Here is a 27,587-nt window from a genome sequence, read left to right as displayed (position 1 = left end):
GGGGGAGGAGGCGGTGCAGGGACACATCCTGAACCTCCCCAGCAGCACTGCACAGATTGCCATCAGCTCCATGCGCTGGGGCTGCTCCTGCCCCATAGCCTCCTGAAAAATATAAAACGCTTAGACATTATATAAAAATATAAGAGAAAAAGCCCTGTTTGCTCTCTGATTATACACTGCAGCTGTTTTGCATGATGGAGATGAAGTCAAGGCGCAGCCTCCAAAGGCAGAGGCTGAGCACAAGGCTGGTGCATGGGCACGAGGTCACCTGGGTCCCCAGCACCATCCAAAAGGCTCTCGGGTGGGTCATTGGGTGCCAGCAAGGTTGCAGCAGGGCTACAGAGGGGAAGCTCTGCTGGCAGGGCTCCCTTGGCACAGTACCAGTGGGAGCTCACTCTGCAGACACCAGGATATCAAAATGAAATGAAGCCATTGTAAAGTTCCCCCCGTGGCACCAAGAACAGTCATACACTCAGCCTTAGGCATGCAATGCAAAATCCAGAGCTGTCACAGCACAGCCATCATTGGAGACTTCTCCAAAAATATTATTCAAGCACTCGAATCCTTCAAAAGTACTCAGAGGACGTCTCTAAACAGCACTGCTCAAGCAGCTGGGGAAGATCCTGGTCGTGGCATCCCTGCAACCAGGGCTGCTGGCAGCACAGTATGGGCACTAAACCTTCCCTGTGCCTGGGGAGCTGGGGAGAAGCAGCCCTGTTAGCCCTGTTTCACAGCCACAGAGGCTTTTCGGAAGCAAAACTTCTGCTTGCACTTCAGTTGTTAAACCTCCATCTAATATATTCATGCAATTCTTGCATACCTTACAGAGCAATTAATATTTAAGAAGCAAGTACATGAAAATAGATACAGACAGGTTAAAAATTAAGTTCCTTTGCAGGCTCTGCAAGCTTTTTCTTTTTTTTTTTTTTTCCAGGGCTACAAGCTGAAGGCAAAGCACCGTGTTGTGTGCTTGTGATCTCCACAAACCAAGTGTTATGTCAGCAGTACAAAATCCCAGCAGCTCTTCCAGATCCCATTGCCTGCACAGCTCCACCATCACCCCTTGCTTTTTTAAGAGCTCCTTTTGAGGTTGCCTACCAGCCCAAAGCCCTGACCCCAGCAGAGCTCTGGTCCCATCAGTTCCAGGAGCAATAGTGCTGTGAGTGCAGCATTTGTCAGTGCCATCGACGCTCAGAGCTGGGGAAACTTCCTGAGGGGGTGGAAAAAAAGCATGGATTTTAGTGCAGAGGCATGTTCATCATCCTGTGCCATATACCACGGAGCAGGCTGCATGGAGAGGGCCAGGGCAGCAACCACCGCCCCAGGCCATCGTGGACAGATGTGCAAACGTGCCGGAATTGAAATCAGATGGGAAAGAATCAGTGCCACAGATCACAGGAGGACTCCCACCGATAGGAAAAACCAATCAGCTGCTCTCAGAAGGAATACAACTTCCTGAGCCCCCCAGCCTTCCCTGCACCCAGAGGATCACTGCAGCACTTGGGAGGTTAGCACTTGCTCAGAGTTGGCATAAAGCAAAGCAGAGGCAGGAGAGCCCCAGCAACAATCAGAAATCCCAAAGCAGCACAGGGCTGTGTAAGCAGAGCCCTCCATGCAAAGTGAGCAGGGCACTGCACCTGCATGGCAACAGACATAATATATGTATTTACATTGTTTATATTTATATACATATATAAATACACACACACATATATATATACATACATATATTTACATACACATATTTGTGGGGCAGGAGACCATTCCCCTTGCTCCAGTTCAGGATTGCCCAAATTCTCACCCCATCATTTCCCAGCCCCACAGCATGCACCTCACTCACTTGAAGTCGCATCAACCCTGTCTGCTTTTATACACTGTTATACTTAATGTTTGTTTAGTTTCAATGTGGGGGAAGAACCCATTTCCTGATGCAATTCATTCCCTTTCCTTTATGCACTTCATGCTCCACGTCCTGTATGCATCCCCAGCTGCTATCACTGCTGTCATACTTGATGACTGCAAGAGGTCCCAATGATCATTTTGCTCCCCCAAAGCATCCTTAGGGTAAATCACAATTATGCCTGTCCCCACTCAACTGAAGAGCCATATCAAGAAAATAAATGAATTATTGTATTTATTGAATGAAGCCAAAAGAAAAAAAAAAAAAAAAAAAACAACACAGCAACATCCATTCCCGAAGCAATAACACTGATTGCCAGTTCAGCTCAATTTAATAAACCTTGATATTTAAGGGTTTCTTGAAGGCAGCTGCAGTGGAATGGTTCCCCTGTGCTATCCCACTATCCCCTTGCAGCCTATAAGGGGCTCAGGATGGATCCCAGCCCTCTGCACAGCTTCCAAAGCACAATGCAGCCCTGGAGATGTCCCCGAGGGATGCTCCAGTGGATGCTCCTGTAGGACCAAGGATAGCAGAGGAGCCCACCTCTCACGGCTCTCCCACTCTGTATGATCCTGCACCACCCTACAGCGCCAGCAGAGCTGCCTCAACCAACTGAGGGCTGAGGGTGGAACCGAGGCTGCATAACCTGTTTGATAAAGAGGTAGAGTTAAAAACTGAGTGAAGAGAGGTAACAGATTGCCGGGCGTAGCCAGGAAATTAAAGCTCCTTGCTAATATTGCACAGAGTTAACGAGACTCAATTTGGGAAATGACTTCTCTGATTAAGGGCCATAAGCACTGCAGAAAGCATCTCGGCAGCCTCCAAGCCTGCTGATAGCACTGATTTCAGAGCGTGTCCTGACAGCACATCACTCAGCAGACCTCAATAAGCCCCACAGACGAACAGATTGTGCTTACACAAAGCAAGCACGGAGCAGAGCAAAGGGCTCTGCAGGTGGGTGTGCAGGCTGCAGCACCTGGGAGCCCACCCAGCCCACCCGGCTTGCTGGCTTTGCTTTAGAGTAAAGGGACGGCCACACACAGCAAACAGGAGAGCAGAAAGCCACGTCCTGTGCTGTTAAATCTGTGTCTGTGTTGACACAACAGGTAAGAGGCTCACAGGAAAAGCCACTTCAAAGACAAAAGCCTCTCCATTCTCAGGTGGCATCTGTCCCCTCCCTGCCACACACACAGCACAGGATGCACGAGGCATCATTGCACCATCTATAGGATGCCTGCAGGGCACAAATCCCAAAGACTAGTAAGGTTAGTAGGGCTGGAACCCCCTAGCAGGGGTTGGAACAAGATGAGCTCTAAGGTCCCTTCCCAACCCAAACCATTCTACAATTTAAAGGTAATTCTGTGTCATCCTCCTCCACCTGCACCACATCCCTGGAACATTCAAGGAGAACAAAATGTCACCATCTCTGAGAGCTGATGGAAACAAGCCTGCGTTTCCAAAAAGGGAATGGAAGCAATGGAAATGACGCATCTCCAAGAGCCGAACAGACGAAGATGGAGAAGCCAGAAGCAAAGCTGAGCCCTCCTGGCCACGTTCCATTTGGGAGAACACTGAAGGAACGAAGGACGCGTTACCGAGAAGCTATGGAAGGCAGAGCCAGTGGGGAGCAGTGCCAGGAGTGCACAGCATGCACAAATGTCCCCTCCAAGGGCTGGGCAGCAGGCAGCTCTCCTCCTGGGAGCAGTATGAGTAGCACAGGGCTGTAGGGAGCAGCAGCCACCGGCTGGGGCACAGATACAAGGACTCTGCCCCCACAGCGCAGCACAGCTGCCCCCAGAGGTCGCAGGCTGACGTTTGCTCAGGGATTGGGCTGAATGTGGTTGGAAACTCGACTGATTCACACCTGGAGTTACTGATTGCAGAGCTGGAGGAGCACAGGGAGACAGAACTGAGCCCACAGAAATATTCCCAAACATTTTTCACCTGCCAGGCTGCACTGACACACGAAGAGATGCTCACACTGTGCCAAGGTTAAGGGGAACAAACCACCCTTCCACATCTAGACTCAGAACTTCAGGTTCTGACCAGAACAGGGGCACGAGGCTCCATCCAAAGGCAGCTTTTTATCAGTTGCTGAGGGATTACATGCTACGATTTTTTATGTTTATTTTTTGAAGCTCTGTGTATATAAATTCACACTTAGTCATGGCCATAAAACCCACCGCCAGCACCCAGCTTGACAGGGACGGTCAATAACCATTTGAAATGCTCAAGAAAGGGGCATTAGAATGTTTTTAAATCAATACAGCCATAGCCAGAGGCGTTCATCATCAAACTGGCTATTAAAATTCAAAACGAATTGATGCCTTTGGAGTGCAGCAGCTCTCCAGGCCAAGCATGGCATGAGCGTGTCAGCGCTGTTACAAATGCAGTGGGACCAACAAAAAGCAGTGAGCATCCCGTTCTGCAGGAGGATCTGCGTGTTGCATACGTTGTAATGGCTTAATGAACCTTCCTGACACACACACGGGGCTCTGGCTGGATATTGCTGCCATGAATCACTGCGGGTCGCGTGGCTGCTGAGGCACCGTGCAGCATCACTGCTCACAGCTCTGCTGCTGTCTGGGGAGTGAGGAGGGGGATACAGCCCTGCAATGGGCACAGGTCACTGCCATGGAGGAGTTTTCCCCCTTTGCAGCTGGACCAGGGAGCAGAGGGTCCTTAGGGCCCTCAGAGACCCATTTTATTCTTGTATCCACCAAACTCTTGCTGGAATGCTGTACCCAAAAGCCATGCAGAGCTTACAAACCTCAGATTTTTGAAATACTTCTTTACATCCCAAAGAAGAGAACACAGTCTTCCACACTGCTATAGAGAGCAGCCCTAAAGACACTGAAGCACAGAATCAGTGAGGTTGGAAAAAGACCTTCAAGTTCCCCAAGACCAACCCCAACCATCCCACCGTGCCCATAACCACATCCCTCAGTGCCACATCCCCATGGTTCTGGAACACCTCCAGGGATGGTGACATCCCCACACTCCTGGGCAGCTGTGCCAGTGCCCAAACACCCTTTTGGAGAAGAAATTGTTCCTAATATCCAACCTAAACTCCCCCCCTGGCATAACATAAGGCCATTCCCTCTCATTCTATCTGTTCCCTGGGAGCAGATGCTGATGACCTTCACCCCATCACAACCTCCACGCAGGGAGCTATGAAGAGAGATAAGCTCTCCCCTGAGCCTCTTCTTCTCCAGAATGAAGCATCCCATCCCCTCAGCTGCACTCCATAAAACTTGTGCTCCAGCTGCTCTGCCCCAGGCTGGCAGGGACACACTGTGACCAAAGTGCAGGACCTGGCATTGGTCTCATTGAAGCTCATACCATCGGCCTCAGACCATTGATCCAGCCTATCCCAATCCTTCCATAGAGCTTTTCTACCCTCAGGCAGACCAACATTTCCTCCCAGCTTGGTGCCAAATATACTGAGGGTGCACTCAATCCCCTCACCCAGATCATCAATGAAGATATTAAGATATTAAACAGGGCCAGCTCCTTCCCTGTCTTAGGGAACACCAAGACAGGAAGAACCCCATTAGCTCCAGTCATCCCAGTGAGCACAGCACACACCAGCCCCAAACCCATGAGAAATGGAGCCAGGAGGGGATTTTCCAGCTGCAGGGACACAGCCGGGTGACAGAGCAATACGTACATTGTGCCTGGTGTACAAAACCCACGCTCCACCCTCTGCCCTCTCTTTTTAATCACTAAGGGGTTTGTGGGGCCTTCTTTCATCTCCGCAGCTCCTTTCCTTCCTTTCATCAGAGGTTTATTACATCATTACAGGATTTTAACTGCCCGCGCGCTGATGAAAGCTGCGCTGCGTGAACGAGGTCTGCTTCCTCCCTGCACAGTCCGCAGCAGCAACTCTGATACACAATAATTGCTTTTGAAGGGAAAAAAAATGAAGCAGAAAGGGACAGAATGACCCTCAGAAAAGAAGCAGAGAATTAGAGAGGTTCTGATGAGTCTCGGGCAGCTCCGGGGCTGGCGCTGGCAGCGCAGCTGGTTTGTTGTAGCAGCTCAAATTTAAGAGAGAAAAAAAAAAAAACAACCAAATTTTCATCTAACAAGATTTGTCTACAATGTCCCCAAGTCCCGTGGCTCATATAAGTAACACATTTAATGAAATTTCATTTCGTAAGCACGCTATTTCACACACCAGTACTTTTCCCCAACTGCTCTTCCCCTGTGGATTCACTCACTGAACTGTGCAAGAATGCCACGGTGCCATTTCATAGAATGGCCTGGGTCGAAAAGGACCACAATAATCATCTGGTTTCAATCCCCTGCTGTGTGCAGGGTCACCAACCACCAGACCAGGCTGCCCAGAGCCACATCCAGCCTGGCTCTGAATGCCTCCAGGGATGGGGCATCCACAACCGCCTTGGGCAACCTGTTTCAGTGCCTCACCACCTCTGAGAGGAAAATTTCCTCCTCATATCTGACCTAAACGTCCCCTGTCTCAGTTTAACACCATTCCTCCTTGTCCTGTCATTACCCCTTCTGAAAGCCAGCAGAGCCACTACCACAAAGCCTGGTGCCCCTTCATAGGAATGACTCCACGTTGGCAGCACACTGTTGGATGCACACATTGGCGACATCCGAGCATTTCTTCGGACACAGAACCTTCACTATGATACAGCAACAGGAACATCAGAGAGGGAATGAAGGAGGCTGCTTGTGAACATCACCACCCGCCATCAGACGAATGGTTCTGCACCAGGACATGGGGAAGGATCAGCACGCCTTGCTGCTCCATAGCCACAGCTTGCAGGAGTGTGAATCACAGCTCGGGTTGCAGGATGCCATGCCCTATGTAAATCCTTTCTGAGAACTGCCCAAGAACACCACGCACGTCACTGTGATGGAAGGGGTCAAACCCGGACTTCCCAACCCGCAGAAGGAAGCACAGCCCACAGTGACCTGCTGGAAGTATTCCTGTGCTTTGGAAGCACGAGGACCCAGGGAGCTGGGGTAACCGTGGGGTGGGGGCAGCACTCTGAAGGGCTTTGTTTGTGCAAAGCAAAGCCAAAAAAAAAAAAAAAACTCCTCGTTTTTATCGCAACCTGATCCCAGGGAGGGAGGGAAACAGCTTACCACCACTTCCCACCCTGAGAAAGCAAAGACAAGGCTGGATTTGTAGTAACTGAAGCCCAGAGATTATCTCATTCACCAAACACTAAGTCCAGACACATATTTCTCTGCAATTCACACAGATCTGCCTATACTCCATTTTACATCGACATGCAGGTACTCACGTCCCACTTCACGCAAGCAGGAGGAGCCCCCCATCAACTCCCATCAACCCTCATTTGGAGCCACATCAACGCCTGCTGCACCTCCAGGGCAGCCCCCATCCTAGGGACCCACTGAGCAATCAGCAGCTGGATGGGGAGGAACTGAGGTCAGGGATTCCCAGCCCCAAGTCCACAGAGCCCAGCCTGGTGGGTCCGTGCACCTCCACACCCTGCAGCCAGCAAAGACAACTGCAGAACAACACAGCGGTGCACTTTGGGATTTTACTGTTGTTGTTGTTTTCACAGCTTTAGCAATTTTCAAGCATGTAAATATGAAGTAAGGGTCAATGATTCAACAGCGATTAAGGCTGAAATGTTGCAGCTCGTACCCATTAGACTTCAAAAATACCCATTATGTTTCCAAAGTGTTCCCAGGAGCCCAGCCAAGCAGTACTTGGGGAGAGCTGCCTCCTCAGAAGGCTCCACGTACCTCGCGAGCACACGGAGCAGGCAAAAAGCAGCAAGAAACAAACGGAAGAATTAATGCATTGTAGATTCTTAATGCTGTTCCCCCAGAGAGAGAAAAAAAACCTTGGAGCCCGATGGAAATTTTCAATTCTCAAAACCGTTTGCACTATTTGTTTGTAACTATGAAAGAAGACGAAAACATCAAACGGTAGTGGTTAAGGTTTGTGACAATTGCTGGGCTGTCTGCTTTCTCCTCTGCCTCTGGGATGGAGTTTCCACCCCACTGAACATCAAACCCCCACAGCAGCCCCACAGAGGGGATGCTGGAGCAGCCCTCAGGCTGTTCTGGGAGCCCCCCAGCACACTGTGCCCAGCGCAGGGCTTCCCTCCCTCCCTCCCTCTGGGGAAATGCAAGCTGGCATTTCAAATCCTGAAGAATCCACAGATTTGAAACATTTTATGAAACATGCAATTAAGCAATGCTGTTAAATAACAGAGCCTGGTGTACGAGGATAGTGCTATTCTTTGCAAAAAGGATCGTTTCTTCATCTCAGCCCGCACCCAATTACTGACAACTATAACAGCATTTCACCCTATTGCCAACCAAGATAAAGCAGAGGGGCAATAAGATTAATTCTCTAAATTACGTTTTCTTCGCCTAGAGAAAGACTGAAGTGCAGCAGAACAGCAAGCTGTGCTGCACAGAGGATTTACATAGGGCATGGCACCCCGTCCCCACACACACACACACACCACGGACATTGGAAACCTGGCGAGCTTCCACCACTCCAAACTGGGAGTTCCTTCTTTAAAAGCTCTCCAAAGGGAAAGAGCTGCCAAGGAGACACTTCACTCCTCGCTTTGGCAGCTGAAATCCTATTAGCTTCCAAAATGAGGAGTGACAGCACGACCGTCGGCTCTCATCTGTAATTAGGGAGGGCACCGAGGGTCAGCAGAGCAGGAACCTCCGTATGGCACTGAGCACCGAGGGCAGGGCAGTGCTGGCTGTGCCCACGCTCAGAGTAAACTTATCTCAGGCTGAGCTGATGATTTCATTTCCCCGGTGAATTAGATATCTAATTATCAATAATTCATAGCCACAGGCAGACGTGCAAGTGGTTTTGAGAAGTGAAGTAGAAACAGAAATGATGATTCTTGGAATGAAAGCCAGCACAGAGACAGACCCAGAAAGGGAAGAGGAGGTGCACTTTGCACGCACGTGTCAAAACCAAGCCAATGTCAATCACATACGTTACAGCCTGGGTGCCAGCTTAAGAGGGGCATTCCCAAACGCTCTGCGGGTGGTATATGACAGGATGCTTGCCTGGATGGTGCCCAGCTCTACCTATCCGGATGGACAGCTCGCTCTCATGGTCTGGCCAGCAGGCAGGATCCTGCTCACACTTCTCTTTCGCCGCTCGCGGGTCGCAGCTCAAGGCAAACACGGTGGAGGGGGGTCCGCTGAAACCCTGCAATGCAAGAGGCAAATTTAGGCTTTTCCCACGTCTTCCCATCGGCTTTCTCCCAGTCCTGTCCCCAGGGACTGCTCCAGCATCTGCATGGCTGGGAATGCCTGGGAGACAGTGAGCTCACACACAGCCCAGGGGTTGGTGACCCAGTCCTGCTGACCCCAACAACGGGTTGGCACTGGGGTCTCATTTCTTCAGCCTGCGTTGGGTTTGCAAGGGAAACAGTATGTTCCAAAATGAACCGGTTTCCTCAGCATTTAAGTGAGATGTCACGTTCACAACCACCCAGTGTTATTTCCAGAGCCAGAAGGCCCTGTGAGACTCCAGACTCAGCTGGAGTATATCCCTACAGCACTTGTAATCTCCAAAAAACAGCAGGAGATGGCCAAAACCAACACATCCAGCTACGTGCAAAGTCTGCAGGGAGCCGAGCACACAGCGAGAGGGACCCTGAGCCCTGCCAACCCAGGCAAGGCTCACACAAACCTGCTGCGACTGGGGACGTGCCAGAGCATCAACCAAAGGAATCCTAACAGCCCTGTTTGTGCTCTGGGACACGTGGCACCGAGCTCTGCCCCAGGCTGCTCATTCCCCCTGGAGCCCCATGGTTCCCAGCCAGAAGCAGTGGCACGCACAGGGATGGATGTCACCAGGCAGGAGCACGGGCTGAGCTCTGTGCTGGTGGCAGCAGAAGGAAGGGACGTGCACCGAACAGCCCGCAGCAGTAATGGGAGCCTTGCTGGGTAAGGTCGTGTTAAACAAAAGTAAAGGTTAAAGATGAATAACTCAGTCGTCTCTTCTCCCAGCATTTGCATAATACTGTCTGACCTGGGCTATTAATACTAATCACCACTCGCTGCCGGCCTTCTCTTGCAGTTCAATCAGGGTGCACTCACCTCCTCTAACCCAGCACCTAGAAGCAGCATTGTTGTAGGAGGGGCTGCTGCTCTGCTTGAGCAGGAACAATTTCTTCCCCCTAAAAAAGCAGCTGGGCACTGGCACAACTGCACAGGGAGTGGAGGGTTACCATCCCTGGAGGCGTTCAGAACTGTGGGGATGTGGCACTGAGGGACGGCTGGGCTCGGGGATCTTGGAGGGCTTTTCTAAGCTTAATGATTCTACAACAATAGAAGTGATTTGCAGCAACCCCCGGATGGCCGGTGACCAGGAGACGTGGCACAGCTTCAGCACTATTGCATGTGATGGGGAGAGAACAAGAATGGAAGTTCACAGGCTTGCCTTCAGCACGCTCTCCCTGCCCGTGCACAGAGCTACCAAACCATCCAAACAACTGCAGCTCAAGTTAAAGAGGTTCCACCAGCACAGTCCTCCCGAGGTCAGACCGCTTGCCTCCACATTTGCAGTCCTGCAGAGCAGCATCCCACAGCTATTTGCTGCACAGCCAGTGATTATCAACACGGCACCCGCAGCTCTGCTTCCATGCAAGGAAACGCAAACTTGAAGGTATTTCAAGATGCTTATTGTAAGGTCAGGTCACCTCCCTGCTGGCTGCACAAACACACAACTCTATCAATTGGAAAAAATATGAGTGACCTTCAGGAAAGCACACGGTTCTTCCAACTGCGATCGCTCTGAGTCATTTCAGTCCGGTCCCCGCATGAGTCCCTTAATTGGAATGTGTCAACGGGTTAAAAAAGCATTAGAAAGAGAAGGGGGAAGTCAACCCACATTAATTAGCTTGTGCCACTAATTAGCGTTCACTGAAATAACCACGGGGGCTGATTACTTTCCAAAAGCCCAAATGCAACGGGAGACAGGCACAGGAAGACCCGCGGAGCTGGGAGGAAACTATTCTGGGCACAGGAATCCCCACAGCCCTCGCTTCTGTTTGCAGAGCTGCAGCAGAAAAGTCGTTAGGATTTCATGGCCGACTGCGTTCAAAGGAAATATACATCCTTACAGGCAGCAGAGAACAGTCAATTTCCACATGTACACACAATGAAAAGCCAAGGAGGTGCCCGAAAGCATGGAGGGCAGCAGGCAGCGCCAGCAGCTCATGCCCTGCAACAGGGAAATCCCATTTGGGGTGCGAAACCCTCACCTGCAGCAGCCACAGTGTGGGGAAGGAGCAGACCAGCAGCAGCACCCACAATCCCAGTCCAGCTCCCCAGAGGTGGGCACAATACCCCCCGGCCCTGCTGCATGGGACAGGCTTTTCTTCTTCCCCATGTCCTTGTAAGGCAAAGGGATCATAAAGAAGGGATCAGCACAGAGCTGTATGGTGGCTGAAGGAGAGCTCTCACCACACAGCAGGGTCAGGCCCTGGACCGCAGCATCTCAGATGCCCCCAATGCTGCCAATCTTCCCTCCTGCACCAGCTGCCAGCAGAACCAAGTTTAACACCAACACAACGGAGCGATGCCTTTAAGAAACAACCTGCTCCTTCCCCACGCAACCAATAAAGGAGAACAAATTAATGAAGAAACCAGGATGACAAAACGCAACGCTCCGGGGCTTGGTGGGGATCAGTCAGTACAGAACCTGAGGGTGCTGCCAACCCACTGCCGTGCTGGATGCTGCCCAGCCAGTGCCTCAGCAGCTCCACAGGCACAGACTGCCATCCATCAGCCAGAAGGCAGAAAGCATTTCAAGGGGAAAAAGAAATGGGATGGATTTTATGATGCGATTTTAAAACTAAATAAACGTTTCTAACTTGTCCAGGAGGTAACACAGAGGAACAAATAAGAGAGGGTAATAAGCGATGTCTTGATGGTGCCCAGAGGCACTCAGTTTGTGCTTATTAAAAGAGAGAAAGTGGTAACAGAAAGGAAAAGCACGAGGAGGAGTGGGCAGCAGTGGAAACAGAGAGCAGAGCTGGGAGGGACAGAGCAAGGCAGCCCCAAGCACAGCCACGCAGTACTGTGTAAAGAGGAGAAAGCCAAATTTGTTTTCATATGCAAGCTTGTGGGTCTTCAAGTGTTTCAGATACATCTTGTTTTGCATTTTAATTTGGAGACCACTAATAACAGACCAGCAATAACAGGCAGGGCAGCAGAAAAGCACTTCAAAGCCAATTCTTCTCAGGCTTGCTAATGAGAGCCAGGGCAGCTCTGCTAACTGCACTGCAAGACATGGAGGTGTCTCAGGATTTCTTGCACTTTCCCCCTAGAGGTCAGCTGGCTGAGGTTTTATAATGCCTGAACCAAAGCAGGCACAACCAGAGGCAGCAATCAGAGCCACCCACAGAGAGCTCCCAGCTGCACTGGCAGGAGAGCACAAACCATGCTAGAAAAGATGATGCATGGAAAAAATAAATACATGGGATGCATAGCATGAGCTTGCATGGTCCTGGTGGGGACACAAAGATCTTGGGGTCTACAGACCCAGCCTAAACCCTAATCCCAACAGACAGCTAGACCCTTGCTCCCCATCCCTGCAGAATCACAGGATTGTTAAGGTTGGAAAAGACCTCCAAGATGTCCAAGCCCAACCCAGTTCCATCTCGCTGTGCCCACTGACCACATCTCTCAGTGCCACATCCCCATGGTTATGGAACACCTCCAGGGATGGTGACCACATCACTCTCTGGGCAGCTGTGCCAGTCCCTGACCACTCTTTTGGGGATTAAATGTTTCCTGACATCCAACCTGAACATCCCCTGGTGCAACATGAGGCCGTGATCTCTCACCCTACTGAAGCCCCAGGGCTGAGCTCTATCCAGCACTGGCTGGGGATCGCCTTTCCCAGGCATCACAGCACGAGCCCTTTGGCAACCTATCAGCACCAACTCACAGGGTCTGGATCTGAGCACAGCCACATTTTCAGCCTCCAATAAAACAATCAATCCCATAATCATTCAGCCCCAGCAGGACCGTACCTCTACCCTACAGCTTTCCCAGGGGGCTCAGCCCACCACCTCCAACCCCACCAGCCTGCACCACGCTCACCCAAATGTACTTGGGAGGAGGGTGGGGGGGGAAGATGGGGGGGCCTGGGGCACCCAGTGCCCACGCTGAGCATCTTCCATCTGCCTCCTGCCACACTGCATCCTCCCACGTCCACACAGCCCGTAGCTATGGCAGCGGGAATGGGGAAGGGAAGGTTTGTCCCTGGATAGAAAAGAAATCAGCATTTGTTCAGCAGGTTTTTGCTCCAACAGCATCTTGCAAGAAGACAACAGCAAACTGAAAGGGCTTTCCTGTTGCAATGAGAGAGCAAAACTTCCCCCTAAGAACCGGGAGCAAGAGAGCTTAAGTGAATATTAAGGAAGCCTGGTACCAGTTTATCTGTAACTAATGTAATACTATTGCGAGTACATTTTATTCACTGCTAATTATCAGCCGCTTTGATAACTCATAATTCTTCCAAATTGCAAACAGCAGCTCTAATCATTGCTCCCCACTGACGAGCTGCGAGAATAAATCAATCCTCCTCCCACATCTCCCAGGGGATGGGGACAGTCCCAAGGGGTGATCCGGAGCATCCCGGGTGTCCCACAAAGGCAGACAAGATGGTAAAAGATATTTTTGGTCAAAGCCAAATATATTGTTTTTTTCTCATCTGTGTGTTTGGGTCTTTGCCTTTCCAGGAGGGAGCACAAACACCACAGGAATGTTGCTGGCATGCCGTTCCCAAGCCCCCGAGGAAACCCAGGGGGTTTGTTACACAACGTGATGTTTTGTAAAGAGCAATATTTAACATGGCAGAGGGAAAGGAAGTTTTTGTAACCTCTGCCATTCCAAAAAAATAAAGGCACGCAAATAGAGCTTTGCTTTTTCCCTGCGATCCAGCTGAAAACAACTTGTTAAACAAACAAGACCTCCTCGGCAAAAGGAGAAGACAAATTGATGTCACCAATCTCCTTCTCTGAGAATGCTTGGAGGAACTTTGAACCCAAGCAGCCCTTTGCTAAGCAATCATCTAAACCCACCTCTGGAAGGCACTGCTGCTGAGCGAGGACAGCAGGGTTAGGGGTGGCGACACCCAGAAGCACACACATGGAACGCAGCCATCCTGCTGTCCTCCAGCTGCAACGGGTTGGAGGAATTCCCCCAGGGATGGCTCAGCCCATTGCCATCACTTGGCACAGCAGCACTGAGCCGGTGCTGCGAGATGAGGTTTTAATTGTGAGCAATAAGCCTTTAAGCCACCAACGGGATTAACCAAAGCTTTTGCTCCTCATGCTTACTGAAGCCTAAAGGAGCAGCTCTGCATCCTGCCCCAATCTTTGCCTCCTCCTCACTTTGCATATTCAGAACGTGGCAGTGTGTATTTTTGCAGCCTCTGTCACGCGAGGCTTTTTGCAACAGTAAGAAAAAAAGCCGAGGGAACTTCAATTAACAGTTCATTTTCACACCGTATAATTCTCAGGAATGATTTGCTATCAGTGCAGATTGAATTGATGGGGAAAAAGGGAAGAGCAGGCCCAGGAAGGGCTGGCAGAGTGCTGCTCCTCAGTACAGCCCCTTCCCCTGCAGCAGTGGCCCTGAGCCAGCAGCAACAGAGCATCATCCCAATATAGAGCCTGCAGCAAACTCACTCCCCAGCACAAGGTTCTGCTGCTTCTTCTTTCTCACAGAGGAGATGCAAGCTTCTCGGGATGTCTGCAGGAGGCAAGGGAGCCCTGTGCTTTCTCAGCACTCATCGGGAGAGGCCCTTCCATCTCCCCAACCAATCCAATTAGTTTGTTAATTCATTACGAGAGAGAGGTGTAATGAGGGACGAGGCACTTCCTAATTACCACCAATGAGAAGCTAACCAATTTCTCGTGCTTCAGAGTGCAAAGTAGCAAGGCTGCCCTAGGGGGCACAGCTGGATTTGGGGCCTGCCCCTAACCAGTCACACAGCCTGCACTCATCCTTTGCATTCAAGGACACTTTGTTCACATTTTGCATTCCAAAAACAGCTTCCAGCAAAGGGACCCAGTTCTGCTGCACCAGCACGGAGAGAACCCAGCAGGGTTCAGCATCTCTCCCCTTCTCATAATCCCTGCTGGTAAATAGGGCAGCACCCACATGCACAGAGGAGCACATCTCCTCTCCTCGCTTATTCTACCAAAACCTGCAAAAAACACTCTGGGTTTTCACAACTCAGCTCCATTGGTGGTTGTAAACCTGCACAGTGCTGCTCCCCTCCTGGCTGCATCTCATTCTCCCAAGCACCCATGAAATATCACTTACTTATATGTGCTGCATTTACCTCACCTATAAAGTCCTGACAGGCCTTAAAATAAAAAACAGCACGTGAGAAATGTAAAGCAAGCACAAGATGCCTTTCCAGCCTACAGCTAAGGAAGGGCTCACACAGACGGCTCCTCATTTTGCATTGGCTGTGAAGCCTGAGAGCACCACATTAACATCACCTCCTCTTCACTGTCTTGTTGATAATTAGAGCAGGGCAAAAAGGCAGGAAAATGCATCGCAAAGGCTTTCACACCTGAACTGTGACATCCTGAGACAGCACCCAGTGCCCCCCTTTGCCTTGCCAGAGGGGGAGGGACAGCCAGGTGGGTACAGCACCATGAGAAAAGCCTCAAGGATGAAAAACCAACACACAAAACCTTTTCACAGGCTGCTCCCTGTGCAGCAGCAAGGCGTGGGGCTGTATGTCCTAACATGGGCACTGCTGTCCTCACCACGGGGCACAACATCAGCTCCTCGCAGCCCATCCGCAGAGCAGGCAGCGTGTCGAGCAGATCTGGGTGAGTCACAGCTTACCTCGAGAGCAGGCTGACATCGTGCTGCATTTCTAGATGGATGCAGATACATTTTCCGTGCTTTACATGAAAGCAGGCTTCCTCTCCCTGACAGTTCACCACCCAATCAATTGGAGCTTGACTCTCTTAATGGCAGGTTTACATTTCACAGTGGGGGCATTCATTTGGGTGATGCCAGGAACAAATTCTAAGGCGGATTTGAAGATGAAGGAACAGATGAGGAGCCATCAATAGCACTCACTGTACCACAGGTACACAGGGCCTCTTGCAGGTACCCAAAATGAGTGTATAGACACTGCTGGAGCTCATCCTACAGCTGAAGATGTTTCTCCCCACCGTGAACTGGGCACCATGATCCCTAAACAGGGACCAACTCTGAGCCCTCCACTGAATCACTGCACATCCCAAGTTGGAAGGGACCCGTAAGGATCACTGAGTCCATCCCTAAGGTGCAGGGACAGCAGTGTCCCCAAGTGCTGCAGTCCCCACTCAGCCCCACAGCAGCTCAATCCAGAGGAAAAGCAAAGTAACCAGCAATGCATGCTCCAATTCAGTCAGCAGAGAGCTCACACTGCCAGCAGAACTGGCCCTAACAACAACACCCCCCCCATGTTACCATTCAGATGCACCCAGCAGATATGGGGGAGATCTGTCATTCCCATTTACTACGGTTTTAGTTGTTTTTATTCTCCTTTCTCCAAAATTTATTCTCCTTTACAAATCTCAGCCAGCCCCTTTGCAGTGACTGAAATGCAGCAGGGCAGAGAGCAGCCCCACTTTGACTGGAGCCTTATCAGCAGGTAATACCCCGCACTCAGGGTAATCAGAGGGAAATGGGCACGTTACCATGGACAGAGATGCACAGCATAGAGGTAATAGGGGAGAAGCATGGCTGGCACAGTGCTGACAGCTCATTGAATTAAGCCAGGGTCCCCCAGCCCTGATTTCTGCAGGATTGTACACCTCCTGCTGTCACAGCTCCTACCACTGCAGGGTCCATCTGCTGTCAAAGCACTCAAGAAATATCATTAACTTAAAGGAGGCTTGCTTTGGGGAGCAGGAGCAGCAAGATGCTGTCAGAGAAGAACTGGTATCCACCAAGGATCCCATAGGTGGGTTCAGGGAAGCAGAAGCACCTTCCCCATATTCCCCACTCCCAAAGATGGTCCCCTTCCTCAGTGACCAGAGTAGGATCCCCCCCGCCTGAACCAGCAGGATGTGGAGCAGACCGAGCAGAAGGGCTGCTGTTTGTTTTTCCCAAAGCAAAGGAAGTCGGATCAGAGCAGGAATGCAGTCAGGCTGCAGCTCACCAACCCCATCCGTCCAGCTCATCCCATCCCTGCTATGAGGCAAAGGCTCCACTCCTGCAGCCCCTGCACACACAGAACACGAGCTCAGCTGGGATCTGGAGCAAGCCTGAAACCCCAGCAACAAGCACAGCTCACAGATACACGAGTTTTGTAACCGTGCATTTACAGGCCTGCCAGTTCCCACCTTCTGCAGAAGTACTTTGGTTGAACCGTCACCACCCTGCCCAACAGCCACAGCTCCCCAAGCAGGAGCTGACTACAAAACCAGCTGCAGAGCAGCTCAGATGAAATGCATCATCTCCTTTTGCTGCACAACTCCTCCAGTGCCCCAGGAACCAGAGTCAGCAATCCCCTGCTCCAGGTCCTCACCCAATACAACTCAGGTCTGTGTTCCCAGACCCTGGGCAGCTTCAGTCCCATGGCCAGGAACTCAGTAAGCCAAAAAACATACTACACACACACACACCCTTCGGTTAACACTCACAACACAAAGCCTCCACCTACTACAGCAATGAGGATGTGCAGCTAATTAACTTTCTAGGAGTTGCAGATGAACAGGAAAAAGCACATTAAGGATGGGAACTTGTGATGGGCACATCTCAGGGGAATTAATAAATTGCATCGGAGGAATTTTTATTTGGTTTATAAATTGATGCTGGTGATGAGCCCCAGCACACCCCTTCCACCCCATTGAATAACAAAGCCATCAGCTCCAGCCCCACGCAGATCCCACAGGAGAGCTGCACTGTTGCTGCCTTAAATGTGGGGCTGGCAGGGATTTGGGAAGCAACACATACCTCCTCCAGGCACATCCTGAGCCAAACTGCAGATACCATCATTACTACGTGGGACAGTGTCTCTGGGATGTCTGTTTACCGAGTTCTCCAGTCCTTCCCAAGAGTGCTCCCAGAAATAGCCTAAAATTCACCATGCAAAGTGCTTGATCCCAGAATGGACTCTAAAAAAAGCTCACATGCATCACTGGTTTTGCTGTGCTCACCCAGGCCAGCACACACCAAGACCCCGCTGCAGTGCTCACAAACGTGTGGATGAGGGGCAGGAGCACAGCACTGCTCTGCTGTGAGGGGAGTTAATGGCATCAGGCCCTTGCTACACCATACACACACTCACTCCTTTCTCACTGACCCCAGGCCAAGCTCCCACCTGGCCATCAAGCCATCACACAGCTGCAAACAGCAGTGTGAGAAGCCCCAGATCAGGTAAGAGACATCATCCAGGTGCTGAGCACAATTCTGCCATGCAGTTTCCTCTCACAGAGCGCCTGCCAACTCAGGAGAAAGGCTTTTAAAAGGCACTTTAGATACTATTTGCTGTAAATCTAAGGAATGCTCCACCCATCACATGAAGCTTTATTGATTTACTCTGCAGTCAGAAAAAACAAACCCTGTATCTAGCTGGCAAGAAAATAAAAAAAATTCGATCAAGGAGATATTTCTAGGGTGGAATTACAGCCTCTCTCCACTCATCCTTTACCCAGCTATGGCTGGGGATCCCAACAGCTCCCTGGCAGGGTACCCACGAGCTGCTGCCCACCTCACATCCCCTTCACACACCCAGACCCCAGCATAGCGCAGGAGGCCACCCGACATTTCCAGCCTCACCAGCCTTGAGGTAAAGGAGACGAAGGTGATTAAGCATAATTATCCTATTTAGCATGATGACCCCAAAGCAGAGAGGATGTCATGCAGCCGGGCAGCGGAAGGAACGATGTGGTTAATGGGAAGGGCGGACGCAGCGGCACATCGGGGTGACGCAGCCCACGAGGGTCTGAGCCCTGAGCCCTGCAGTGATTCATCTCCAGATGCATTTTCTCTCCCTTCCCTGACTTGTACCATCTTCCCTGTTCCACCAGCACCAAGTTTCGCTCCCTCAAAGGAGCCTTTAAAGAGCAGTGATCCAGAAAAGGAAGAAGCAATGGAGCTCCTCCAAGCCACAGCTCTAACACAGGTTGTGCTCCAAATACACCCACCTGGACACAGGAGCAGTAGTAGGCACTGAGACTGCCTGCAGCCCCCACCTGAGGCTTGCTGACCTGGCTGTAAGAGGCTGTTCAGGGTCCAGCAGCTTGAAGATGAAAGCAAAATGCATACATGCGTGCAAAGATTTAAGAGCAAAAGCAGCCAGGGAGTGTTTGAAGATCAGAGGCAGAGCTGGCTGCATCTTTCAGACTCCTGTAGAATTCCTTTGGGAAGAGCAAGGCCAGAGCAAGAACCCAAAGGTGGAAGCACGACACATCACACACACCAGAAGGCAGCAAAGTCAGCAGAGCTGCAAGACAGATTTGAAGGATGAGAATAATATTCCTTAATTCCAGTGTTCTTATGTGCTACTGTAGACCAAAGGCAGCCACTCGGCCTCGGGGACCCTTTGAGCAGAGTGCTGTGCCAACACACAGCTATTATTAAGCCAGTCCTCCTTCAAAGGCTCTGATTGTTACCCTCAGCCCCACTGCTTTCTGTGCAGAGGGGAGAGCTCCTCACCCCCACCACCTGCCCCTCAAAACATCACCAAGTGGGAATAATGTTAGAATTCAGCACAAGGAGGAGGAAGCTGCTGCAGCATCGCCAGGGCTAGAGGAAGAAAGAAGCAGGCAGGTCACTTAGTGAGGGTAAGGCATTCCCTGAAGGTACAACAACACCCTGTTGCAGAATCAGCTCTGCTGAATATGACGTGGAAGGGGGTGGTTAGTAGCATAAAGGAGATGCCCACTGTTCAGGGTTCTGAGGTCTGTTTCACAAAGGTCACGCTCCCCAGGCACACCCAAACACCATCTTACACCTTGCCGTTCTCTGCCAGCTCTACAGACTCAGCTAACAGACAAGCAAACATGCTAAAGCCTTCCCACAGGGAAGCCGTGAACAATAAAGATGTAATAGATTAAATCTGTCTTTTGTAGGGAATTTAATGACTACAGCTGTTCAGCATCATTAACCACTTTGTCTTGGCTTAACCCCCCCCCCCCCCCCCAGCTCTGCTGCTGAGCAAACAGCCGGGTACCAACAGAGCTGCTGCCGGCTGCAGGGGGAGCGAGGCTGTGCTCCCCACCTGGGAGCAGCTCTGGGGTGATAAGGAGTCATTAAAAGCTTTTAGGACCCGTTGCTATACAGCACGGCAATGAGGGAGGGGTGCCAGGGACGGGCAGGGCTCTCTGCCAGAGCTGCGTATGGAAACGGCTCCTCCTGCCCAGGGCTGGCGTGCCCACTGCTCTCATTGACATGCCTCTGTCTCCTGATTCCAAGAGGAGGGAGAAAAGAATTAAAAATCAAGACTGCAAAGCGTTAACTGATGTAGAAAGAAGCAAGGCTTGGTGAAGAGTTCACAGCAGCACAAAGAGCTGAGAAGGAGCAGCAGCTCTTCTCCTCTTGGCATTGGGTTGGACGTTGAGCCCCAGCAAGACCAATGTGTTTCTAACACGCTTGGCACTGTCCCTGGTCATCCTGCTCTTTGCAACACAAGAATTTCACGCCCCAGTGCTCTCCCCCCCATCCACACTGCCATTTCAAAATGCACACCAGCACAAAGCATCAGCCACCAGGAAAAAGCAGGCTTCGTGATGCAACTGTTTGTCTGGTCTGTTGAGAAACACCAGCATCAGACAGCTGATCAAACACACGGCCCCAGCAGCACCATGCAACCAAGGCAAACCAGTGCTGGAGACCTCAGGTTGCACAGAGCAGACACAAAAGGCACAGACCTGCTGCTCGCAGTCCCCCAGTGCTGCACGGCAGGGCCAGCGCCCTCAGCTCTGCACAGTGCTGCTGCTGAGAGATGCTGAGCAAAGGCACACAGCCCCAGAGCACAGCACCATTTCTGGGAGCAACAAGAGGAGGCAGGGAGAGATCTGACACATCTGACTGTGCCTGTTAGGGGAGGCTTGAAATGCAAAGGCGTGGGGAGCACTGACACAGCCACAACCACCAGCCCTGCCACTCCTCAAAGGGAGCATCTCGTGCTCCTCATCACAAATAATCCTACTTGCACTGAAATAATTGATTTTTATTTATTTTTTTTTTTAAATCTGTCTGGAGGGTTTTGATAACATCCTTACAGATAAAGCCGTTTGTAGGTTTTCAGCCGTAGAAGTCCAACAGAGCTTCTGATTTATTTATTTTTTTAATACCACTCTTAGACAGTAGGGTGGTTCATTCAATTCTGAGATGCTCAGAGGGCTGGCAGCTCTGCAAATTAAACCTCTGGGCTGAAACAGAAGGTCACACCTGAGCTGTTTGTGAAGTGTTGCCAGTGAAAAGAACAAAAGCAGAAGCGTGGAAAATAAAGGAAGCAAAAAGGAAAGAGCACAAACAGCCTAAAGCTGCATTCAGCACAGGCAGAACCACAGAGTCTTGGGGAAAAGAGAGTTTCATTAGATCTGTGATAGAAAACAGTCTATATCTGGCTTCTGTCACAGCAGAATCCAAAGGAAGCACAGAGGATGCACAAAGTACATGAGTTACCGTGGCTTGGGACTACCAGCAGACCCAGCAGCATTGCTCCACTGCTGTCTGTGCACAGCTCCTGCACCCACCCCAAAGCCTGCTGTGAGCAGTGCCCCACTCAGCTCCACGAACCCCACACTGCAGGAAACAGGAATGTGACACTGAGGTTAGGAACACATTTCTATCCCAAACAGCAACCCAGAGCACACTGGCACCAGCTGTGGCTGCAGCACTGGGTGTGCAGCAGGCAGAGCCTTGGGAGTGCACTTACCAGCACCGGGATGAGCAGGTCAGCAAAGAAAACAAAAGCTGCTCCCAGAGCAAAGCCCACGGCCACGGGGACGAAAGCGAAGGCTCCAAAGCTGCCAGAGTGCTCGGCCATCTCAATAGCCGGGGCCAGGAGGGACCAGTAGGAGGCAGCCAGCATGACCTAGGAGACAGAAAGTGAGTGGTGAGAGCATGGGGACCACGCTGCTCTGCTCCCATAGGCTGAGAATCGAAGTCCCCACGGGCATTGATGAGCTCAGCCACGCAAGCAGCGTGGCCACTGTAACCCAGCCCCACCACCATACCCAGCTCCCAGCCCAAATGCATCACTCAAGGATGGAGAAGGAAGGATTTTCTGTCGGTTTGAACCAAGAGTGTTTTTGTTGGCTCAAGCCTAAAGCAGCGAGTGAAGCACAGGAGATGGTTAGGGGAATTTTCTGGGGAATTCAGGAGTCCTTCAGATGGGAGCAGCTGCAGAGCAGGAAAACCTTCCTTATCCCTGGGGAGCACCCAGGCACTGCCCGTTCTGGGCACAGATCCCAGCAGAGCTCTGTGCATTGCTTAGTGCTTAGCAGCAACGCCTGGGAAGGAGAAGGAACTATCCCAGAAAAAATAGAATTTGGGACCTATGGGGTTTTTCCAACCCAGCCAGAGCAGGGCAGGTTCTGTCGCAGCTGGTTGCTCTGGGTGTTTCCCAGATTAAAGAACAGAAAGCCAAGCAAGGCACCGCTTCCACCAGCTTATTCTAAAGAACCTACCACCAATGTGTATTTTATCCCTTTATCTCTTCCTCTGCTTTGCTGCATGACGCACTGGGCTGGGTCAATTGGAAACCACCAGCCCAGCCCCAGCAACAACGCTGCAGCTCACCTGGGACCAGCTCTGAGGAATGACCCCATTGGGCTCAATGATTATTTAGTCTCTATCCAAAAGCCAGGCTTAATACAGGGCGGGAGGGAAGAGATGTGAAGCAGAGGTAGCCAAGACAGCAGCTGGATGCCCACTGTTCCCACAGCACAGATGGGTCTGTGAAACTGGGATGAGGACAGAGACCACAGGGGAGCAACCTTTCCAGGGTCTCCATCCTCCACCAGTGGGGATGCCGCGGGACGCTGCTCTCCACCCCACAGACTCCATAGGGTGTATGGGATGCTCTGCCAGCTGCACGGTGCTCAGAGGAGGTCCTGCCCAGCTCGCTCTTGCTGTATGAGCATCCTCCTGCAGAACAGAGGTGTGTAATGAACTACCCCACTTTAAATCATTTTTATACAAAGAGTGAGATGCCTATTGCTGTAGACACCAGTCCCTGAGGGATTGTGTAAATCTCAGCTCTCTATGAGCAAGAAGAAAGCAGGCTGTCATGTCAGACTTAACCACAGCTGTCAAACTTCATATTTCAAATGCCACCTCCTTTAAAAAAACAAAAACACACCCCAACATGGAAACACTGGGAAAGGCTTTGCAGAATTATATTGTCATCCTATGTTAAGATATCATTCCCCACGTGAAGCAGAGGGCTGACGCAGCTCAGCCTCCAGATCCCATTACCACTGAAGTCAGCATCAGAGCTTCCCCAGCCTTGCTACATGCAGCCCCCAGAGGAGCAAGGCACAGCTTTAGGCTGCCCAAACCTCACCAGCTCAAGGAGCAGCGCTGAGCTGCACTGACAGGTTGGGTTTGCTCAGGAAGGAGAAGGGATTCATTTCTGTGCCCAGGTTGCCAGCATGACAGTGAACCTCTACAGCCACCTTAGAAAGAATGGCAATGGTATTTCTGTTGTGAGACATTCAGATGACCTCCCATCCTACTCCCAGGGTCACCAACCCTCTGCCTTTGGCACACAGTGGTTATGGCTGCACAGAGCCCAGGATCCCCCTCATAGAGACAGGATACAAACACCACAGCAGCACAGCACAAGAGGCATCTAAAGCAAAAATAAGAGAGTTTGATCTCCCCTTCCAGCATGCACCGTGCACTCAAGAGAAAGCCCTGCCTGCATCCAGCTCAGATCAATAGAGCACGAAGCCATTCCCACAGAGGACAAGTTCTGCACAAAGCCTTCCACTGCATTTGCTGGCAGTGCATAGCTGTGTGCTCAGCTCCACCAGGAGCAGGAGCCCAGCACAAGGCTGGCAGGGGCACACACAGCTCCTGCCAAACCCTCAGCAGAGCCTTCATGCTCTGGAGCTGAGCTGCAACACCACGATAAATCCACCAGCTTTGGGAAAACAAAGGGAGGATGGGGAGGAGGAGGCCCAGCAGAAGGCAGCTGTGCATCCAAAGCACCTCCAGGCTGCAGGGAGCCCAGCTTTTCCTTACAGCAGTCAGCACATCCAGACACAGCAGGTCTTCTCAGCCAGGAGCACGGAACACATGTGCAGGGTGGGTTTGGTTTCACTCCCTTGCTTTGTACCCCTGTAGCAGCAATGCAAGACTTTTCCACAGGTGAGACTGAGCTCACACAAGATTGAGCTCTGAAAAGCAGGGGTTCCCGTGGGCTCAGAACCTGATTGCCTCACACCAGGACAGCCTGGCACCGTGGAAAATGAGTGAAGCCAGACCTGTTTCCTCCTATTGATGGGAAATAGCTCAAAAAGTGCCAGTCCATAACCACAACAACACTGCCCAGGTACCCACCAGCACCAGCACCTCCATCCAGGGAAGGACTCAGCACCCAAAGCTCCCCAGAACACTGCAGCCCCAACTCTGCACTTCCCCTCCCCACCCCAAGCAAGGTGCCACAGTGCCACAGCTGGGCACAGCCACCTGAAACCACACTCACGTCAAAATTAAAGCCTTCTCCATGCACAACGCATTCTCAGCAGGACTCTTCTTGCCATCATGCTTCTGTAGTGGGAGCACAGCTTCAGAGGAAGCAGCCCCATGAATGGCACACGGATGGGAGGACCCGAAGGGAGACCCCCTCCCCCCCCCCCCAGCAAAACAGGAAAGAGAACCAGAAGGCAAGAGATTGGCAGGATGCTTCCCCAGTGGACTTCTGTGCCTGACTTCATTAAGGCTCCAGCAACAAGAACCAGCCTCAGCAGACTTGTGTAAATTACCCATTCTGTTTTAAGCAGCACTGAAAGGGAATATTCATTGCCAGACTCATCTGGTACAGCGTAAAGAGCACGTCTTCGTGATTTTTCTGCTTCACCTGGGACAAAAGAAATCAAACTGCAGCCCAATAAAAGGAACAGCCACGCAGGGAATGAGGACTGCTAGCGTTCATATGGGCATCAGCCTCTTGATGTTCAGATAGCACAGCACCTCCAGGACAACGCTGAGATAACAGGGAACATTTCAGAAAAAAAAGGTCTTATTGAAGAATATCAGATTTAAGAGAAAAACCAGAATTCCACATCAGCTGCCCCAATAAGCAAAGCCTGGTCTCCATGGAAACGCACCGCCTCTGCGCGCCCAACCCGCCGTTATCCATGGTTTGCACAGAGGGAACTGAGGCAGACAAACAGCCAGGTGCTCAGCAGCAATGGGGTGGAAGCAGCCGAGCATCCCCTTCACTGCACCTCCACCCGTGCCATCCAGCACAGACAGCCACACCAGAGGGGTGAAGCAAACGTGCTTCACTTTGTGGCTGTGCCCCAGCTCGGGGCATCACAGTAATGTGAGCACAGGCCCCAGCTGCACCCGCTCCCCCAGAGCAGAGGTGGATCTGCAGGGCGAGCTGTGGCTCTCCAGGTCCCCAGCCACACTGGATCATCCATCTTGAGTCACTCGAGTGTCCCCATCCCTGACCTCCCAGCTCAGCCAGCGGTGACGGACAAGTCTTGAGTTCATTCTCAATATTTCACAGTGAAGGTTCCCAAGACACAAGCAGGGAAATTGTTACCAGCAGGACAGAATTACTGCTGTGACCCATCTCAGAAGCAAACCTGTCCCAGGAGGGCACGGCACAGTCCCCAGCAGCCCTATCAGTGGCTCCAGGGACATCGAGCTGAGCACCAAAGTGGTGCAGTTAGAAGCCGTGCAGCACACGGGGCGAGGAGGTTTGCTGGCTTCAGCAGAGCACATGGGAATGCAGAGAAACCCAACAGCCCAGATTTCAGAGCTCACACCGCAGATAAAGAGAAATTCAGTTCTGTCTCTATTCCAGCACTCGGAGACACAGCCTGTATATATTGGCAGGAGATTTACATCAAAGAGACGGCGTTTAGCAGAAATTCCTTACAGCAGGAGAAGAAGTCCCTGATCACTGTCTGAAGAAACATTTTTTTCAGGGCAGAAGAGAGAGAGAACAGCACAAACAGTTTTCAGAACAGGCTGCTCACATCCTGCTCTTCCTCCCCACAGTCAGAATGCACAGAGCATCCACGGACTGCCTGCTCTTCTCTGCTGGAAGGACACCAGCGTGGCCAGAAAGGGGCTTGCAGCACTGCTCAGCTGCAAGGAGCAAAGCCTGGCAGGAACTTGGATGGGTTGTTACTTGGGGTAACCCCCCCACTGGCACAGGGGCAGTTTAAAGGTATGGGGTTAAGTGCAGCCTCTGGAGGGAGGCACTCTGGTCCCTTAGCAGACAAAAGGCAGAGTGCTACGGGCACATCTGGAACAAATCTAACAGAAAGGACAAAGATCCAAGCTCCAGTGCTTCTGCCACGTCAGTGCTGCCTAAGCACTCAGCCCTAGGGTGCAGAGCTGCTCCCAGAAGGTGCAGTGCTACCATCACCTCCTCCCCAGAGGCCGCTGCCATCAGAGCAGGGCTGCACAGCTCGTGCTTGGCATGGGCAGCTCGCCAGAACCAACAACCCATAAACAGCCACGAGTCAGAGCTGATAGCAATGCCTTCTGCAGCAGGACCCTGCAGCCCATCGACGTCCTGATGGTGCTCCCTCCAGACACTGCAGTGATCTCAGGAAGGCTTCCCTTCCCTGCTCCCAGCACAGCAAACCCAAGAAAGCCGTGGAAAAGCCAGTGTTTGTAGGACATCTGCTCTGCGGCTGAGCCACACCTCTGCCACGCAGGGATGACTCAGTGACAGCACTGGAGCTAATGTAGCAGCCGTCAGAAGGCAGCAGCACCCATAGCACATCCTGGTACCTCCTCTGATGGGGACAGAAGTGCCACAGCTGAACGGGATGGAGACAGCAGGAAGCACCTGGCAGCATCTCCCTGACTTGCAGATGAGCTGCTCGTAGGAACAAGGTTGTCTCTGGCAGAAAGGCAGCTCAGAAATCAAGCACCGGAGCCAAGCTCCAGAACAGGCAATTCCTAAAACAAGCGATTAATTTATAAAAGATGACCCAAGAATTTGTTGCAACAGACTATCTGAATTATTCACATCACTAGCAGGTTACTGATACGTTCCAGAAAAACTTGCTAGGAAGCAAACCAAGTTCTGCAGAGCTTCACCTTACCTGCCTAGGCAGGGATGCAGCTTCTCCTGACCCTAGCGCAGCTGGGCTTGACTCAAGCATTTGGAACAGAGGAAGACTTGTGATCTCCAGGGCTGTAAACAAACTTCACCTTGATCAACAGGGCTGCAGTGGTTGGGAATACACACACAGCAAGGAGCCCTGCTCGACACACACCATCAGTGCTAGCAGTTACATGCTGTACAGCAGACAGGCTCCTGCTTCATCCTGAAACCTGGCAGCACCTTCCATGCTCCAGGTGCCAGGTACAGAGCCAGGACACAGTGAGAGGGCTCTGGCTGAGCCCTTTGTTGTGCGTCCAGGGGCACTAGGAATGCACAGGGCAGAGGGAGGCAGCACTGGACTGGGCAGCAAGGAGCTGCATCCAACATCTGCTAACGCAGCAATGGATC

The 27,587-nt window shown here is 51.5% G+C and overlaps 1 protein-coding gene across 5 annotated transcripts in view; it reads right to left on the bottom strand.

Annotated features, from left to right (window-relative positions):
- Positions 1-27,587, bottom strand: part of SLC39A11 (solute carrier family 39 member 11) — a 59,700-nt gene that overhangs the window by 29,025 nt on the left and 3,088 nt on the right. For 2 of the 5 annotated variants that reach the window (XM_085240017.1, XM_085240019.1), the window contains 2 exons: positions 21,810-21,968; positions 8,951-9,095 (listed from right to left, as the gene is read on the bottom strand). In XM_085240017.1, coding sequence (XP_085096143.1) covers positions 8,951-9,095; positions 21,810-21,968 — 304 coding nt within the window. The remainder of the gene's footprint in view (positions 1-8,950; positions 9,096-21,809; positions 21,969-27,587) is intronic. The other 3 variants (XM_085240018.1, XM_085240020.1, XM_085240021.1) reach the window with 3 other exon arrangements.

The sequence above is a fragment of the Meleagris gallopavo genome, chromosome 20 (genome assembly GCF_905368555.1).
Source record: "Meleagris gallopavo chromosome 20, MGAL_WU_HG_1.1, whole genome shotgun sequence".
NCBI classification, from domain to species: Eukaryota; Metazoa; Chordata; class Aves; order Galliformes; family Phasianidae; genus Meleagris; species Meleagris gallopavo.
The sequence above is the reverse complement of the archived record's forward strand: the minus strand, read 5'-3'. Positions and strand labels throughout refer to the sequence as shown.